The sequence below is a fragment of the Populus trichocarpa genome, chromosome 16 (assembly GCF_000002775.5).
Source record: "Populus trichocarpa isolate Nisqually-1 chromosome 16, P.trichocarpa_v4.1, whole genome shotgun sequence".
Taxonomy (NCBI): Eukaryota; Viridiplantae; Streptophyta; class Magnoliopsida; order Malpighiales; family Salicaceae; genus Populus; species Populus trichocarpa.
This window is the reverse complement of record NC_037300.2, coordinates 12,913,404-12,931,465: the sequence shown is the minus strand read 5'-3', so window position 1 is coordinate 12,931,465 and position 18,062 is coordinate 12,913,404. Positions and strand designations below refer to the sequence as shown.

The window sequence follows — 18,062 nt, the reverse complement described above, 5'->3', positions numbered from 1 at the left end:
AGTTTTTTTAGCTTATCATAGCTAATTAATTAGTGGATTTGGTATCATAAATAATTAAATAATCCCTTGATTTTGACTGATCATCCTAAATTTAGTTTTTTTTAGCTTATTATAAACACAATTAAAATAATAAGAGTTGATTTCACTCAAAAGTAAACTAGCTTGATATATTATTTGAATTATTTGTCATCAATTTTGATTGGTGGCATAGTTAATTAGAGCATGTGTAGCCTTGTGGACGACACATTATTTTCTTTGAAAACAAAAACAACCTTAATATATTATTGGAATATGTGTCATCAACTTTATTAGGTGATTTAGTTGGTTAACACGTGTTGATATTATTATGGAGATCACAAGCTTTATGATTAAACTAAATATTAAACCAAAAGTCAAGCCGAGGTGTTTTTTACCCTTTTATATATATATATATTAGAAAATCATGTGTTAACCTGGTTTTTTTTTATTGTTGAGTTGAAGAATTTATTAGGAAAGAAAAATATTATTTTTTCATAAAATATACATCAAGAGTTGAAAAATATATAATAAAAGCAGTTCATATACAATGAATGGAAATAAAATATTATTTTAAAAAATAATTCTTATGAATGGAAATAAAATATTATCTTAAAAAATAATTCTTGTTTTTTTATTTATTTCAATCTTACTCCCATAAAAATGAGATTTTATTCTCATTTCCATTGTTTATTCACATTTTTATTTTATTTCTTTAAACAAAACTCCTATAAAAAATAGAAATAAGACTTGCATTTCCATTCCTACCGTTATATTCCTTGCTACCAAACTCATCAATAAAAGCTTAGAATTTACTCTATTTCTTTTTTAAAATAAACTCAACAATACCTATGGATAAAATTTGGCAAGAAATTAATGACACACATGAAAATAATTCATTGACTAGGAAAACATGAGAATCATTAAATGGTTTTTATAAACACAAGTAAACTCCTTTTCTTTGTGCTAACGGGCCTCAACTCCCCCGGTCCAGCCCAATTAAATAACCCAAACATCCAAGCCCAAGTGTGTCTTCAATCCAATTCCCCCTCCGAATACACTCTTCACTTTTCCCGCCCTCTTCACACACCCAAATTTGTTTTTTTTTTTAAAAAAAAACACTAAAAACTTGAGCACCACCTCGCTCAGCAGAAAAACAAATCCCTAATTTCACGGAAAATGTAGACGTGACAAATCTTCTCCGACGCCGGGAAAAAATATCCGATGGGAAATAACCGGCCAAATCATCCACACCAAACCCGAACCTAAACCAAACGGAGCCCTAACTCCACTCACAGCCCCAAAATTGACCTCCCTTCCATGGCCGATCTCTTACGCCAAGGTTCTTCAATATGGGTATGTATAGCTGTATAAATACGCGTGTAATACATGAATTCACGTATGGATTGTGTTTTTGTCTGAGTGAAGGATGTCCGCTTTACGGAAATACACCGATTTCCGCACAGGATCAGGGAAATCAGTTGCGTTAAAGCAATCTTCGATTGCGAAAGCGTTAGCTGTCCTCGGCGGTGGCGAAGACGACGACGACGGTGCGTGTTCATCTCTATGATTTTTTTTTTTCATTTTAGGTATTAGTTTATTTACAAACCCTAAGGAATTTAAATTGCTCAGTGATTTTTTCTTATTTAAGTATTTGTTTATTTTATTAGATTTAGCGTTTTAAATTTATTTATAATGCTTAAGCCATATGTTAAGCACCTAAAATTGATAGTGAAATAATTTGTTAGCGTTCTGTTGGTTGTCTATTGTACTGTTGTGGAAATGGTTTTGTTTACTTTTGTTTGTTTGGCAGGTGAAGCATGTGGGGGAGATAACGAATTTGGTTTTCTGTAGCTTTTGGAGAAAGGGAATGAAGATGATGGAAATGCACCGATTTTCCATACAGGATCAGGTAAATCGGTTCTATTGAGACAATCTTTGATTGCAAAAGCGATTTCTGTTCAGCAATTTGCGTGGAAACCATCCATTGTTGAGCAATTTGTGTGGCAGGATTTATCACATTCAGGGATGATAGCCGGTGTGAGAAATAATGGGGTTATTGGTGATGATCTGCTAGTTCCCAGGTCTCTTTTAGTTTCCAAGTCTGGTATATTAAAAAGCCAATTGGTAAAGGAGGTCGATACAGACTTGTTGCAACCTGAAGCACAATATTCTGCTCCCAAACCACCACCATTTAAATTCCACACTACTGGTGCTGGTGGAAGATCCTTTTCCGTGCAAGGAGTCTTCTTGGTGACCCAGACATAGGAGCTTTCTTAAATGAGGGGGATGCATTTGATATGGGTCTCTCAGTTTTTGAAGATATTATATTTGATGAGGCTTCATCAAACAAGGAAAATTCTTTTTACTCTGCATTTACCCATCCAGAAGCTTCAAAGAGTAAACATATCTCAAAAACTTTCATTTCACCTCTTAAATTATCTGCGAACCATGTCTAGCCATCCATTAATAAAAAAAAAAAAGTCATTTCAGGGGTAACTTGTTGGAGAAATTTGATGCTGTTCACAATGACAGCACCTGCGAGTTTAATAACAAAGCAACTTGTATACAGAATTGCTTAAGGAATGGACTGTGTTCATTAGATACAACAGTTGCTATTCTCTGGATAGTGGTACTGGTTCAAGGATGAATCCACTTCAAAGGCTACTGCGTGTGCCATTGGTTGATATTTCAAATAAAAATGGCACAGCGTACTCAAATAACTGCCAAGTGATCTTCTCGAGGGACAGGCCCATGCTATAGCAGGACTGTTACTTGTGAACTCTGATTCGAATACACTTTGCTTACAAGCAAGAGGATCTACAACCAAATGGCAACTTTTGTCCTGGCAATGCAACAGTTTCAGTAAGCCTCTATTTGCTTTTCTCCTATCTTAACAATTGAATCTAACTAAAGGCTGTCCTTTTAAGCCATTTTTCAGCCCTCGAGTATCAGTATTATTGTCAAATTTGGGTGAAGTTCCTCTTTGTTGGTAAATTACACATATCTATCTTTTATGGATCCCACCTCTGCTTTCTTGGTAAACAAATAAACCCAGTCCACTTGCAGCCATGCTGATCAAAATGACAAATTTCATGACTCGACCAGTTTGGTTCCCCATTGTTTTTTGATTATCGCTGCACTTGTGTTGCCCGTGGGAGAGGTTTATACAGCTCCTCTGCAAAAGAAACAGTGTGTGTCTGTGATTGATACTGCCATTTCTACATTGGATTCAGAGGTAATGTCAAAGTCCTGACTTGCCATCAGCTTCTGCTCACCATACATAGATAACGATTCATTTACACCAACCAACTATAATCTTGCTGGATCCTTGAGTGTATTAGGTACTTTTATTGTCAGCCCTAGAATGCATTAGTTTATAATCTAATACGAGTTGATTCATGGTGAAAATTTCCAAATGGAAATTAGAAGGATGGATAAGTTTGTGAATGCAAGTCGTTATCTTTGCAGGTTGTCTTCTTTGATCTTATAAAGAGAGCAAAGGATCAACTAAATCATCCCTGGATAGCTGAAGCAACAGAAAACTCGACTTATTCTTTGAGTTTTGATTTCACAATTTTTTTTACACCTTAAAAATGCTGCTTCCTCTACTCAAAGCTGGCCTAGATCTCTACCTTGGTGAACAATATAGAATTTGATCATGATAGTTCAGCTTTGGTATATGATGCCTGCTATTATTTACCACCTTACTTGTTTTATGCTGATTATTGATAAGTTCAAGAAGAAGGTTTTATTTATAATTGGTGATTGAAAAGGCTAGAAGTTGGAAGAGGCCACTTTGAACTGACAAGTAAGCCTCCTTGTATGTCAAATGATCCTTATTTGTGTCAATTGACTTTTATTAGGGAGAGTTAATCTCTTAGTTGTAGAAGTAAGATCTTAAAATCCACTCATGACAGTGGTTTTGTTTCTTAATATTGGAAAACAAATTGCTGATGGATTTAGCTCAGTATTCACTCATCTTCTTTGTGAATAATTCTGCTAGCTTTTCCATTGATTTATTCTTATTGTTTTATTACTTATTTGAGCTATTTTATCAAATAGTTTAGGCCTTATGGATTTATCCTTACTGACAATAGGAAGAGTACAGATGCAGAAAAGGATAGGATACTTATTGTAAGCAGCCAGCGAGCTCATCCAGTTAAACCGTTGAATCCTTGAAATACCACTGGTTTGTGGTTGATTTGTGATTTGTCAGCCTCTCCACCTGAATTCCATGTTTATGAATTTATTACATTCTCCTTATAGATTTGTGCTACATTGCCAATGTTTGAGCAGCTGAAGTTCCAGGAGAAATCTGTAGATATCAATCATGCAACGAAGTCATGAAGGCTCCCTCAGTTCCAGACCATCCCATCGCTTAATTTTCAATGTTGGGCACAGTGGGGAAGGGCATGGGTCAAGCATCTCGGAATTGGTTTAGCTTTCAACGGAGGGAGATGGTCCCTCCACGCTGTAACATTTTTGGTTTAGTGTACAATCATTAAATTCAACTGAAACATCTATGTAAATAATTAAGAACAAGTGAGTTTTGATTGAAAACCTATGTAATGTCAAAACTCAATTTAGCATGCTGTGTTATAAAATTAGAGTTTGTAAACACGTTCTTAAGACAGTACAAGAATCATGTCTTTATAAAGTTCAAATCAAATTTGTTGTGCCCCCATAGGTTGCATGAAATCAACGGAGTTATTAATCAACTGATTTGACCCCTGTAATCAGATGAAGTAATCAAACAATTGATGCCATCCTTCACTGTTTGGTGAATAATTTTTTTTGATCATGTCCTTAATTGGATTATCAAATGATAAATGCAATGGATAATTGAGTTTGGTCATGTAAAGCAGCAAGCTTCTCATCTGGGGTTCAAATAAAATAAAATAAAAACGAAAAAAAAGGTGCTCATCTTTGTCTACTGTCCTTCCTATTTTAGGGCATAAAGTGTTCTGTTTCCAGTAGCTGTGGCTTTTGCATGTTTGTCCCATGTCGTACCCTACTTGATTCTTGGACTGTCCATGCATATATTCATTGGAATTGGCTAAAAAGGGAGGCATCTCTGCTATCAAGTATGATATTTATCCAGTTACTAGTTGGAGTTCTACAAATCTCAAAATCATTAGAGACTTATATAATCATTAATTTTAGAGCTCGTGGGATTAGTATCCAAGAAAAAATATGGTGCATCAAACCGTTTATTTATCCATCAAATGACACTCCGATCCATTTGCTAATCTCAAGGATGATTTTCTGGGTCAAACTGAAACAAGCCTGGTTAGCGTCTTACACTTTTGATTCCCTCCTTTTTGTTTCCTTTTACCTTTATGTTGTTTTCTGTATATATTAGCAGATAGCAGTGGAGAAGAAAAAGAAAAGAAAACTAGCATTAGCAAAACTGAAGACTGAAGAGGAGAAAGGGAGGAAGAAAATATGGTAGATGAAAAGAAGGTGGTGTTAAGTGGCTGCATCAAGACTAGCAGGGGGCCTTGGAGAGTACATAGAGCTACAAAAGATGGCCGCATTGTCACCAAATTTCGCTATCCTTCTGATAGGGAACGGCAAACGAACCAGCAGAGGGAGCGTCGAAGACGAGCAGTGGCTAAGAAAATTTTTGAAGGTCTTCGAAAGCATGGAAACTACAAGCTTCCGAAACATGCAGACAGCAATGACCTGCTCAAGGCTCTCTGTGAGGAAGCAGGATGGCTCGTTGAGGAGGATGGCACCATTTGTAGGATGGTGAACCTTTTCTTTCATACCTATAATCTAATCAATCTGAACTGCTTAGGAAATTCTTCCAGCTTACATATTTTTGTTTTGGTAATGATGCTATTTGTTGCTGCTGAGTTTCTTGTTTCGTCAAATACCGCTGCTTTCCTGTTTTGCCTCTTCAAGCAATGTCTGTTTTTGCTTCTTACTCTCCTTTTACTTGGTTCCTGAGCCTCTTCTCCTTGTACTGCTTTGATTTCATTAAATGTTATGCTCTGTTCCTTTATTTAGTTTTCCCAGGCCACAAAATTTTCTGAATCTTATTCTGTGCTTGTCGAGTGCATTTTCTTGTCCATGGGAATCTTTTGTTTTTCTAGTTTGGCTTTGGCTTGGTTTTTATTTGCTGTGCTCCTCAGGTGCTAAAGGAGCAGATCTTCTCTAATCTTTAGTTCTGATATGTTTTTGCTCTAGTACATTTTCTTCATTCCATTTCTTCTTTTGGACAGGTTCTTCATAACCCTTATCATGAAGCTAATGTTGCAAGCTCCTATGATGCCTCGCCAGAAGATCACAATTACTGCACCTGCAACAATCATTTGGATTCAGAATATGGAGCATTTCCACTGAGCACCAGCTCACCAATTCAAGAGTGCCATGGAGGAAATGATGTCAACCTCATCCTTTCACTCTAGCTTTCAAGTTCATTTTGAGAAAGATAAGAGAGTAGGAACTAGGAAATCAAGATGGTTTTTGGATTTGGGCAAGACTGGGATGGGATGGTACAGCTCAGCTTCTCCTGCAGCCTGCTCGTATAAAAACCAATGTAGAGGCCACAAAAGAAAGGAATAGCATATAGTACTTGTAAAAACATCAAATGTGTAAACAGTTCTAGGATTATCAATAGGATGTTCTAATTAGCCTATCCTATGAAGGCAGGCAGCTCTGGTGCCAATTTTGTTGAACTGATAGACATGATCATCCTTTGAATGAAATGTGCTTCTTGTGCTATCAACTTCTGCATGCAAGTAGCTCCATATTCTTAGATGCCATTGTTCTTGAATACTGACGTTGGGCATCCCTGTATCAAATGTGTTTTGTGCTTTTAGCTTTTAACTTCGGATTGAAGGCAGCTTTATATTCTTGGGCATGCAGTTCCTCCTTCAGCATCAACTTGACCATCCCATCCTTTATTCAAAAAGTACATTTACTGAAAGTTACAAATTGTGCTTTCAGAAACGATCTACGAAATTTTATGCAGAAAATCCAAAAGAAATTAGGATTATATGATCTGAATAATGGGATTACATCCACCAAAACTTATCTTTAATCATGTGAGCTAAATTGATTAACCTTTATCTAAAATTACAAAATATGTAAGCTTGCACAGCTTTTCTTTTAATGAATGACGTCCTTGGCAAGCATTTTTGCAATTTCCTTTCCAAAATACATATCGCTACAGTGTTTCTCTTCCAATTGCTACAGAAAATGACTTGCAATGTGGACAGGTACATTTGCTTTTACAACAAATGGAATAGTAATTCGTTCCAGACATCAGGCACACCAGGCAAGCACCAATGTATACAATCAGAGTAAGATTTTGGGTTCGATAATTGTTCAGGGCTCAATGTCTCCCAGAATTTTCTATAGATTGAAGGGTGGCCATCTTTACGATACTCTGAAAGCTGTGTAATATTGAGAACTGAAACCTTTGATCCCAATCTGCCAAGAACCTTTTCCACCATGCGCATTGTAGGCATATCAGAACCACTTCCCCAGTACCCCTCCCAATCAATTGGCATCTTCTCACTATAGCAATTTCCATTACTTCCAGGCTCCCATTCACGGCTCCTGAAATATGCAAATAGTTTAACATGAACATGAGAGGTGGATTCTCAAATTTGCTAAGGGTGACAAACTACTATAACCTAGACCAGGTGCATATGCTAGAAGCTTGACAATCTTAAATCACAAAAAAGTATGACTTGTATCTTTTTCTTTCAAACAAGTTTTGAGATTGCCAGTCTATTACATGTATACCTGCATGGATGTATGAGACTAATTGCAAAGGCAGCTTAAAAGCCTCTTTCTATGACATTGAAATGCACCAAATATGGCACTAGCTAAACTTCTTGGACCCTCCTCTTTTAAATTTGTTACTTATGGTTCATGCCCCGCGTAACAAGAGCGGCAATGGATGTCTGAATGTCTAATACAAGAAAATTGAGGTGGAGCTTAGGCAAAATGGTGTGCCCAGTGATATGTTGCTTAATGCTGGTCATTAAAGTAGAATTGAAACAAAATTGGTTACTCAGATAACAGCCACAATTAACAAGTAACAATTCAGTCTTTTGAGATTAAAAGAAAAAGGTGGCAGGCAAAGACAGTAGAACAGGGGCAAGGGAGGACAAGCTTATAGTGAACAATCTCACAGTCCATGCTCCGATCACCAGTTTACAAATGAAAACCAAACTCAAGTATTAACAGTTTACATTTGAGTCAGCAGACAATCCTTGATTAAAATGATTCACATAACTCTAAACTTCATTCTGAATTCAAGTCACTAACAAAGGACGGTTAGAATTCTCCGAGAGTTGGTGAATAATTATATGGCATTTGTAGTCAGCTCTGTGGTTTAAACACCAAGAAGTATATGCAGAAATAACTCGCGGTCATAGAGTCAGAATTAAGTTCACAGGCAATGGATCAAACTCACCAGAGATGTGTTGGAGACATGGTAACAAAGAAGACTCGTTTCTTCTGGGGATCAACTTTAGAAGCCACCCAGTCAGCCCAGGCCCCCATAGCCAACTCCATAGCTCCTAACCCGTCTAATTCTTCACAAGCTCCATTCTCTTCAGCACTCCATCTGCAAACGTCACAAAGCTTGATTATTGCACCAATTCATAACCAATTCTATAACTGCATTACAACTCGTGTCTTCTAAAATGATGAAACCTCAATGGTGTAGCACTCACAAAAGCTTAACAGGGCCTTGTCTCCACCACAAGTACGAGTTGAAAACTAGTATGTCTGCATGCTCCCACTTTGATGAATGCTTTAGAACTGAATCTGGGCGCATTATCCGTTCATCCAATCTGTGATTCACTGGGTCATCAGAATTAGAATCAACAAGAAGAGGGGCCCAGAGAAATTCGATAGTGGCATTGTATTCCTGCAAACAAACACAAATCAATGAAGAATACCTTACAAATTTTCCTGCAACATATCATAACAAAACTGTAGAACTAAACTTCACCAAACTTTTTCTTCTATTGCACATTAAGATTACTTTAAACTCCATGCAAGGTTTGTGCTTACCTCTGCCCTGAAAATGGTAAGAGGGGCATTTGGTGACATGGATCTCTTATCTGCTGGAATTACTGACTGTAACAAACACACCATTGATATCCACTGCCCTCTATTTAGCGAATCCCCCACAAACATTAGCCTCTTCCCTCTCAACTTCTCCCACATTTCAGTCACATTCCATCTACAACACCAAATGAAAACAACAATGAGAACTAATCAAATCTCATTTAACATAAAACAACCAAAATTAACAGGTTTGCATATCATGTTCAATAAACAGAATGGTTCGGCTCAACAAAAACTACTTTGAATAAGAGCATTCTTTCACCAAGACAGGCAAAGTTAAGAAACCGGATTTAGATTCCAGGCCACAGCTGATGGGGCGAATTTAGAAGGTTCTTTTTAGTTCTCTTTACTTCAATTTTACAGAATCTTCAATTCTAGGCTTACTAAGACTTTGATTTCACCTATCTAAACTACATGGGATTCCAACTTCAACACCTAATAAGAAGGCTACAGGCAATAAGCAAATCTAAAACTCGAGGGTCTTCATTCTCATGCTTCAAAGCACATCCAACTACACTCTAAAAACAAAATACAATACACATACTTGAAAATGAACTAAAAGAGACAAGTACCTCTTCAAGTTGCAATCATGAGGTTGCCACCTCCAATGCTGATACCCCAAATCAGACCTTCCATGCTTATGACACGCCAATTGATCAGACATGTAAGGACAATCAGACTCATTGTAAAGCGGATATGACTCACTATCAAACACCCATTTGCCTGCAAAAACATCACAACTTTCCAAGCTCTTTCTCCTCCCCCTTTCCACTTTCGAGTCACCCCATCTGATCCTCTTGCCACTGTACTCACTAGTTGAGTTACATCTACTAAACCTATCCAAAAGCACTAAGAAAACAAAACCCAAAACAGCAAACCGGTAAAAGATCAAAACTTTACACAGTTCTTACATTCAAGAAAGTGAAAAACACAAAAAGATTGAACCTTTGAAACATATTACATACCTGGTGCAAAATTTGAGTGGGTACCAAGATTTGGCTTAACGTAAGTTACTGTGGTGGCATGTTGTTGATGGTTAGGACCTTGGTTTGATGGGTCTTCTTCGTGGACCTGCTGAATGCTACTTTCATTGTAAAGAATTGAACAAACGATAATACCAAGAAAAATAAATGCTACTAAAGGAAAATGGGATTTTTTTCTATGCCATCTCTGCATCATTTCAGTCAACAGATTTGATTTTCAGTAAAACAAAACTCTTGAGCTTTGTCCTGAGACTACAAAGATATTGCAAGAGAGAGTGAGGGGACTCTGATATGGCGCTGCAGCTATTATTGAGAGATTATGGATGGTTGTGATTAAGTGGGGCATTGATTTTTCTAGGCTTACTTAGATTGTGGCCAGCTGTGATTTTGGAGGAATGGACTGATCTTGGTCCCACAGTTGAATGAATGATAGACCATGATGCGTGGTAGTTCCGGTGCCATTGCAAATAAGACTGGTGCTTGTGAGTAGCACCGTATTTTTCGTAGGTCTGCCTCTTGAGTCTTGACGTTTGTCTCTTTCATTTTTGAACAATGAAGATGGTATTTTTTTTTTATTTTTTATTTTTAAATGGCATCTTATCTTTGACATGGGCTGAAAAGAATGACGGGCAAACACCATGATTTGTGGAAAGGGAAAACTTGCTAATTAAATAAGATTTGAAAATAACAATATTTTAATTATCAGGTGGAAGATCTTATTTCTTTTTATTATAGTAATGCTACAACATGGGATCTATTACCGACTCTTATGATTTTTTTAAACTTGGATGTAAGGAGGCTGAGATTTTCTCATGTTTTTAAAGAAAATGTGTCAGGAGTTATAAAATTGTAATTATATATATTGAATTTTAATTAGAATTTCTTAGACTTTTTGATTTTTGAGTTTAATCTCTTAATTTTTTATATTTTTTTTATTTTTCTAGTGTCTTTTAATATTTTTATTCTTTTTTTCTATAAATTGATTATTTGTCTTGTATTCTCAGTATTGAAAAATATATAAACTTTTCTTTTAAAATTTTATTTTGAATATAATATATATATTCTTACTTTATTTTATTTTAACAATAAGTGAATTATAAATTTTCACCATGTTTGGGAGTGGGGGAGTTTTTACCTTTTGATGTTTTTTAAAAATATATTTTATTTAAAAAAAATATCAAATTAATATATTTTTTATTATTTTAATGTGCTAATATCAATAAAAAATTAAAAAAATTAATATATTTTCAAATAAAAAAATATTTTTAAAAAGAACTCTATACCATAATACCAAACATGTACGATTTAGATTTAAATGATTGGAAAAAAAAAAAGGAGTAGGTAGTTAAGCTATTTTTATTTTGATCATATACTAAATAATGTCTATGTAATTTAAAATTAATAATTTACATTTAATGAATATTATATATAAAACACAAAATAACCTCTAATAAAGATATAATAAATTAACATACCAACTGCATATAGATTTATTCATTAATCATTAATGTGGCCATCACCATGTATTTATTGATTGCCATATTCATAGATAATTTGTTGATCTCCATATGATTCTAATTGTTACAAATGTTTAATCGTTTTCCTAATTAAAACCTTTTCCATAAATCTCGATTAATTAAAATCAGTTTTTCTTAATTAAAAAAATTATGTTAAAGCTTATAAAGAATGAAAAGTAATGTAAATCTCATTATAATTGCATCATATAAAAGGAAACATTAACTCTATCATCATATAGTTTAATTGAAATTAAATTTATATACTGATTTTTAAAAAATTATAATTTCCATCCTAAATTCTATACAAACTCTAACACTTAACATTCTCACTATAAAAATCAACAAAAATCATATAATTATTTACATATTTACTATTATCTTTTATTTAATGACTAATATACTTTTATATTAAATATTATAATTTTTTTTTATCAAATTAAAAAAAGCATACACTACATTCATCCTTTTCTCATGTATGGAATCCAACAATTCAAACCCAACAACAAACAATAAAATAACCAATATGGTAAAAATAGGAGTAACGACATTTGATTTAGAGGCTTTTCGAAATGCATTCCAATAAGTGTTTTGAAAAAATAAAAAATTTTGTTTAATTTTTTTATATATTTTAAAATTATTTTGATATACTATATCAAAAATATTTTTTTAAAATAAAATAAAAATATTATTTTGATATATTTCCTAATAAAAAATACTTTAAAAAACAACCACTATCATCATATTTTTGAAACCCGGCCCGGCCCGACAGGTCGACCCAGGACCCGGGGCTGGAATCGGGCCGGGTTGAAGAAAAAACGGGAGAAGAAAAAACCCGGTGTGACCTGACTGACCCGGCGGGTTGACCTAGCAAGACCCGGTTGCAAACTCGTTGACTTTTGTTTTTTTTTGTTTTTTGTTTTACTAAAACGGCGTCGTTTTGATTTTTTAAAAAAAAAAACTGACCCGGTCAAAACCCGGAACCCGGGCTTTGAACCGGGCCAGCCACCGGACCGAGTCTTAAAACTATGACTATCATACTCTCAAATATCTTTTTAAAAACAAACATAAATGTGAAACCGCCTGCTAACGCATGAAAATCCAGTGAAGAACTTGAAATTCTTGTGTTCAAATGGTGTCAAAATCCATAATTAAAACATACATTTTAACGAGGATCTAGATCCACTAGCACAACCTCTACTCCTTCCACACGCACTAAACCAAAAAAAGGGGCAAGAAATCAGCTAAGACAAAAATAGTTGTGAAAATTTGATCCAACCCCTTCATGATGCAAGAAATCCCTTTGAAGAGTACCCAGTTAAGTGTTTTGTATCACAAAGTGAAAATATGTACCCCTTGAGATAAAATATTTACTCATGGAATCTAAACCATCTCGTTTTTAGTCTTTATTTGGGATTACTATCTAAATCGGTTAAAATTTACTTAATTTATTTTAATATTTTTAAATCATTTTGCGGTTTTAAAAATATTTTTTTAAAAAAATAAAAAAATATTATTTCAATATATTTCTAAAAAAACACACTTTAAAAAGTAATTAATATTATATTCCTAAACACCAATCAATGATGGAGGGAAGGCGGAGGATGCCAACCTTGTCCTTGTCTTTCTCTGATTTAAGGAGTGTGATTACGGTTGTTTTTTAAAGTATTTTTTATTTGAAAAAATATTAAAAAATATATTTTTTTAAATAAAATTATTTTTAATATCAGCACATCAAAATGATATGAAAACACTAAAAAATATTAATTTTAAATAAAAAAATTAAAAAAATAATTTTTTTAAAAAATATTTTTGAAATTTAAAAATAAATAAAATCTTAATGTCGATAATGATGTAATGTTTTGTTTATAATATACCATGGGCTTGGGCCGGAGTAAGCTCGCTTGGAAGCACCAGTAGTATAAGGGAACGTGTGGGAACGCGGCTGCGGCTGCGTTCCCAAAAAATTTTAATTTTTTTTTTAACTAAAATTTAATATGGTTTGTACGTTTTGGATCGTTTTGATGTGCTGGTGTCAAAAATAATTTTTAAAAAATAAAAAAACATCATTGACATACATTTTGACACGAAAAGTTATTTGAAAAGCACCCGCAACCACACTGCCGAAAACACTATAAATAAACCGCAAATTCAGGCTGAATGAGATCGCAGACCATATGGATGGAAAGAGGAGGCATGCTAGAAAAACTGCTCCAGCGGTTATTTACCTTCGTCACTCCATTTAAACCCTTTTTTTTTTTTTTTTTTTCTCTTGCCATATTCAGAGAAAATCTTCAATTTTAGGGTTTTTTCTCTCATGAGAGAAAATAAATCCATGATCCAACCATAAGCTTCTATGTAATAATATTAAAAAACCTTCACAATCCATTTAATAAAATAAAAACCCAAGAAAAAAATAGGATTTGTTTTTCAAAAAAATTGGTTTTTTACGGTAAATTTAGTTTTTTTAGCATGCAAAGATTAAAAATATTGACCCAATAATTTGATTATTTTGTTAGATTTAGAATTTTTATTGGCTCAAAATATAAAATTTAATTTATTAATCAACTGCATTTTTAAGGATAAACAATTCATTTGTCATCTCATAAAAGAGGAGGAGAAATAATAATAAATGAGAAAGATTTTATTTATTAATCAACTGCATTTTTAAGGATAAACAATTTCGTATTTAATTGACATTAAAAAAAATTAGACGAGCTTTCCACTTTTAATGCATTCAAAAAGAATATTATAAGTTTAATATAAAAAATATATAGATTGATATTGATGTAATGACTGATATTATAATTTTATTTATCATCATTATTAAACCTGCGATGGTTGTTTTCTCTTTACAAATTAATCATGACTAATTTTTTTTAGATGATTTGAAGTGTACAACTCTTATATATATTGAGAATGTAAATTAATCTTTAATTTTTTTAAAGTGTGTTTGTTTGTGAGATGGTAACACAGCGCATCTAGTAAAAAACATGTTTTTCACGGTGTATTTTTTAAAAAATATATTTCGTGTTTGGTATTGCGTTTTGAAAGTATTTTTAAAAAAAATTTAAAATTTAATTTTTTTTTATTTACTTCAAATTAATATTTTTTTGATGTTTTCATATAATTTTGATGTACTAATATCAAAAATAATACTCTTTTTAAAAAATATTATTTTAATATATTTTTCACTATCACAATTCTAAATAAATATTTTTTAGACTACTAATGTAATGTAATGACAGATTTAAGGCCAAATTCTGCATTTCAAATTCCTGAGAACAAGAACCAAAACTTAAAGCCTCATACATTGAAGATACATTTACATAAGATCTGTCAAAGATTAATAATGTGAGCATAAAGAAGTTCATTCCACACATCTGGAACTCCAGGGAGACACCAATGTATACAGTCTGCATAGCTGCTGGGTTTTGATATTTGTTCTTCCTTTAATGGCTCCCATTGCTTTCTATATATCGATTGATGGCCTTCTTTTCTGTAATCTGATAACTGTGTAATGTTAATCATTTGTACATTTAATCCTCTTGTTTTCAAGTCATCAAGAGTCTTCTCAACCACACGCATGATTTCTGGGCAGGAGGCCTCTCCTCTGTATCCTTCTTTGAAGATCGGTTCTGTCTCGCTGTAACAATTTTGCCCTTCATCGCCACCCCACTCTAAAGCCCTGAAACACACGTGAATCTTGATCTTGAAATATGTGGTAAGCTAAGGAGAATGGAGAAGACAACATTAGGTTAAAATTGTAGTATACTTTTCATGAGTTGGTGACATGCTGATGAAGAACATTTGTGTTTTGGTTCGGTTTACATGAACCTCTAGCCAATCTGACCATGTCTTTAAAGCCATCTCATAAACTCTTGGCATCTGTACTCTCTTGTAAATTCCATCTGGCCTTTCAAATGATCCCCACCTGAAATCAAATTTTCAAGTAAGATTACCAAGTAAAATTAATAAACTCAGTCCGGCTTGATTGTACGCAGATCTAGGATTCGGCAAACCCGATCACTGGTCTAGATTTAGTTTTCTAAAAAAAAGTTAACTTGAAGTTAAAAATTATTAAACCTAGTCTAGTCTAGCTCGGACCTAGCAAATCCAGTCTCTAACTTGAGATGGGTTTTTAATAAGAGTTAACATAAAATTAATTTAGTAATCATCAAAACCCAGATTGAAATTTTAATTTATTTTGTTTAATTAAAACAACATTGCTTGTGATGATGAACTTTATACAGAGAGTGTTCTTACATGACAGTCATTTGGGCTCTTCTCCACCAAAGATAGGTATTAAAAACAAGAATGTCAGCATCAGTCCAATGCCTCGCATGCTTTTCAATGCCTTGAACTCTAACAGTCCGATCATCTACTCGGTGGTATACCGGATCATCAGAATTTGATTCCACCAGTAAAGGAGACCAATAGAACTCAATTGTTGCATTATATTCCTGAATCACATTAATAACAATCACATTAGCTAAATCTGCAAAATCTCATAAATATAATTATAATACTCGGGGATCGAGTCACTTAAGATCAGGATGGGTTAATTTACGGGTTAATGAGTTAACCTTAATTATAAGTTTTTTTAAAAAAATTTAAATTAATATCATTTTAATAAAAAAAATATTCAAAGAAAAACCTAGCCGAAGCAAGCTACACATAAACGAGGCACTCACTAGATTAACGCCAAGCCAAATTTTATAACACTTCTAAGAAAACAATTTAAACCAGACCGCTAAATAATAAAACCAAACTCTTTAGATTTTTATTTGTTTTTTTAAAACAAAAGAATTTTCAACTGGGCCCAATCCCAAAACAAAAAAGTTTTAAGTCCAGACCAAGCCCACGAAGACTGCTTTTTTGAGTTCCGCCCAAGCCCATAAACTGATTGGGCTATCAAAACAAAAGGTAAAAATGATTTGTTGAGAGTGGGATTTGAACCCACGCCCTTTCGGACCAGAACCTTAATCTGGCGCCTTAGACCAACTCGGCCATCTCAACTCTTGTTAACGCTTTCTCATGTATTTTATATAACTATCATGTTTTACTTACAGTGGCTTTGTAGATGTGCAATGAACCATTGCGGTACTGATGCATGGATTGGAGCCCTGGAGGAATCACCGAGTCCACGAGACAGACCATTGAAACCCATTGGCCTCTGTTTAATGAGTCCCCTACAAACATAAGCCTCCTGTTCCTTAGCCTTTCTAGCAATACTGTGGCATTGAACCTACCTTATTAACATGACACAAAGAAAAAAACATTCCACACAAAACTCAAAAACCATAGCCAAACATCACAGCCTGCAGAATGAATCTTATCAGTCACCGCAAAGAAGAGTAATATACTAGCTATTTGATTAATTTGTAGGTTGATAGTAGAGAGATATAGTAATTTATACCTAGGAAGGTCACACTGGTGTGGTTGCCACCTCCAGTTCTGATAGTTCAAGTCCTTTCTCCCAAACTTCTCACAAGCCAACTGATCAGACATGAAGGTGCATTCTTTCTCTTTGTACAGAGGGTAAGATTTGTTATCAAAAACCCATTTTCCTGAGAACAAATTGCACCTTGACAGCAAATCACCAGAGCTCTTACTCTTAGTCCTATCTTCTACGAGCACACCACTATTTTGGGTTACATAGATGGAAGCTATGACTAGGAACGCGACAAGAAGTGCAATAAGGGAATGGAAGCTGCTTCTGATCCCCCATGTCGCTGGAACCATCAGCTGCTTCGTCGTTGCCATCTTCAGCTTTGTTGCAGAGTCTCTCTATGGCATCACTTTCTCCCTTTTGTAGCTCTTCAGCAGTTGTTGAAGAGCACACGTCGTGACTTCCCTTTCCAAGGTTAGGAGAAGTGGGTTTCGATTTGTAGGTAGTCTGCTGAAAGCAATAGCCAGAAGGGCGGTACCCCTTGTATTACCAAAATACCCCTTCCATTTATTTTTCTTTCTTGAAGCATTTAATACCCTTTTCTGTTTTCGTCAAGAGGCCATGTTCTTTAGAAGTTTCTAATTATTCAATATTTCATGTAAACCTATCATCATCAATATCTTAATTTTTTAGTGGAGATGGACCACCATGATGTAGTTAACAGCAGAGATCATTATTTTTTTCTGTTTATATATATATATATGGGGAAAATGCAATGGTCCACGCAAGTAAATACATGTATGTCGAGGGACTAATTTGTAACTTGACAGATCAACCAAGCTGTAATGCATTATATTTACTCAATTCCTTGTTGTTAGAGCTGAGTTGTTGTTCTGTGGGTCAAATAAAATGGATATACAGCCAGTAGGTCAGGGTGGTTCATGTCTCAACATCCATATATTCGTTGCCTTGAAGTTGCCTCAAGACCTTCAAATTATTTCTTCTATCAATATTTATTCAAATATATATATATATGGGTGGTCCTAAATTATTGATCCC

The 18,062-nt window shown here is 34.3% G+C and overlaps 4 protein-coding genes and 1 non-coding gene across 28 annotated transcripts; 2 read left to right on the top strand and 3 right to left on the bottom strand.

Annotated features, from left to right (window-relative positions):
- The first annotated feature begins 1,107 nt into the window (after positions 1-1,107).
- Positions 1,108-4,700, top strand: LOC7488719 (uncharacterized). 24 transcript variants are annotated; one of them, XR_008057569.1, is made up of 6 exons: positions 1,108-1,371; positions 1,444-1,565; positions 1,870-1,927; positions 2,026-2,880; positions 4,116-4,207; positions 4,315-4,700. XR_008057569.1 is itself a non-coding variant. In XM_052447782.1 (4 exons), the coding sequence occupies exons 1-4, from the start codon at positions 1,336-1,338 to the stop codon at positions 2,281-2,283; spliced, it is 474 nt and encodes a 157-aa protein (XP_052303742.1). In that variant the 5' UTR covers positions 1,108-1,335; the 3' UTR covers positions 2,284-4,700. The 24 variants fall into 24 exon arrangements, 1 of the variants encoding a protein (XP_052303742.1); XR_008057568.1 differs by having other exon boundaries at positions 4,285-4,700; XR_008057567.1 differs by having other exon boundaries at positions 2,026-3,253.
- A 492-nt stretch (positions 4,701-5,192) lies between these two features.
- Positions 5,193-6,745, top strand: LOC127904407 (protein BRASSINAZOLE-RESISTANT 2-like). The gene is made up of 2 exons (XM_052447722.1): positions 5,193-5,769; positions 6,246-6,745. Exons 1-2 carry the CDS (start codon positions 5,464-5,466, stop codon positions 6,429-6,431), a joined length of 492 nt encoding a protein of 163 aa, XP_052303682.1. The 5' UTR covers positions 5,193-5,463; the 3' UTR covers positions 6,432-6,745.
- Positions 6,746-7,056: 311 nt separating this feature from the next.
- LOC7460399 (protein trichome birefringence-like 35) lies at positions 7,057-10,423 on the bottom strand. Its single transcript, XM_002322990.4, has 6 exons — positions 10,080-10,423; positions 9,687-9,963; positions 9,058-9,229; positions 8,715-8,911; positions 8,453-8,605; positions 7,057-7,587 (listed from the first exon to the last, which is right to left on the bottom strand). The coding sequence occupies exons 1-6, from the start codon at positions 10,291-10,293 to the stop codon at positions 7,257-7,259; spliced, it is 1,344 nt and encodes a 447-aa protein (XP_002323026.3). The 5' UTR covers positions 10,294-10,423; the 3' UTR covers positions 7,057-7,256.
- A 4,437-nt stretch (positions 10,424-14,860) lies between these two features.
- On the bottom strand, positions 14,861-17,473 carry LOC7460398 (protein trichome birefringence-like 34). Its single transcript, XM_002322989.4, has 5 exons — positions 17,031-17,473; positions 16,682-16,859; positions 15,878-16,074; positions 15,387-15,545; positions 14,861-15,299 (listed from the first exon to the last, which is right to left on the bottom strand). The coding sequence occupies exons 1-5, from the start codon at positions 17,375-17,377 to the stop codon at positions 14,951-14,953; spliced, it is 1,230 nt and encodes a 409-aa protein (XP_002323025.2). The 5' UTR covers positions 17,378-17,473; the 3' UTR covers positions 14,861-14,950.
- Positions 16,550-16,630, bottom strand: TRNAL-AAG (transfer RNA leucine (anticodon AAG)). Its single transcript has one exon. It is a non-coding gene; the product is annotated as a tRNA-Leu (tRNA).
- Positions 17,474-18,062: the final 589 nt, after the last annotated feature.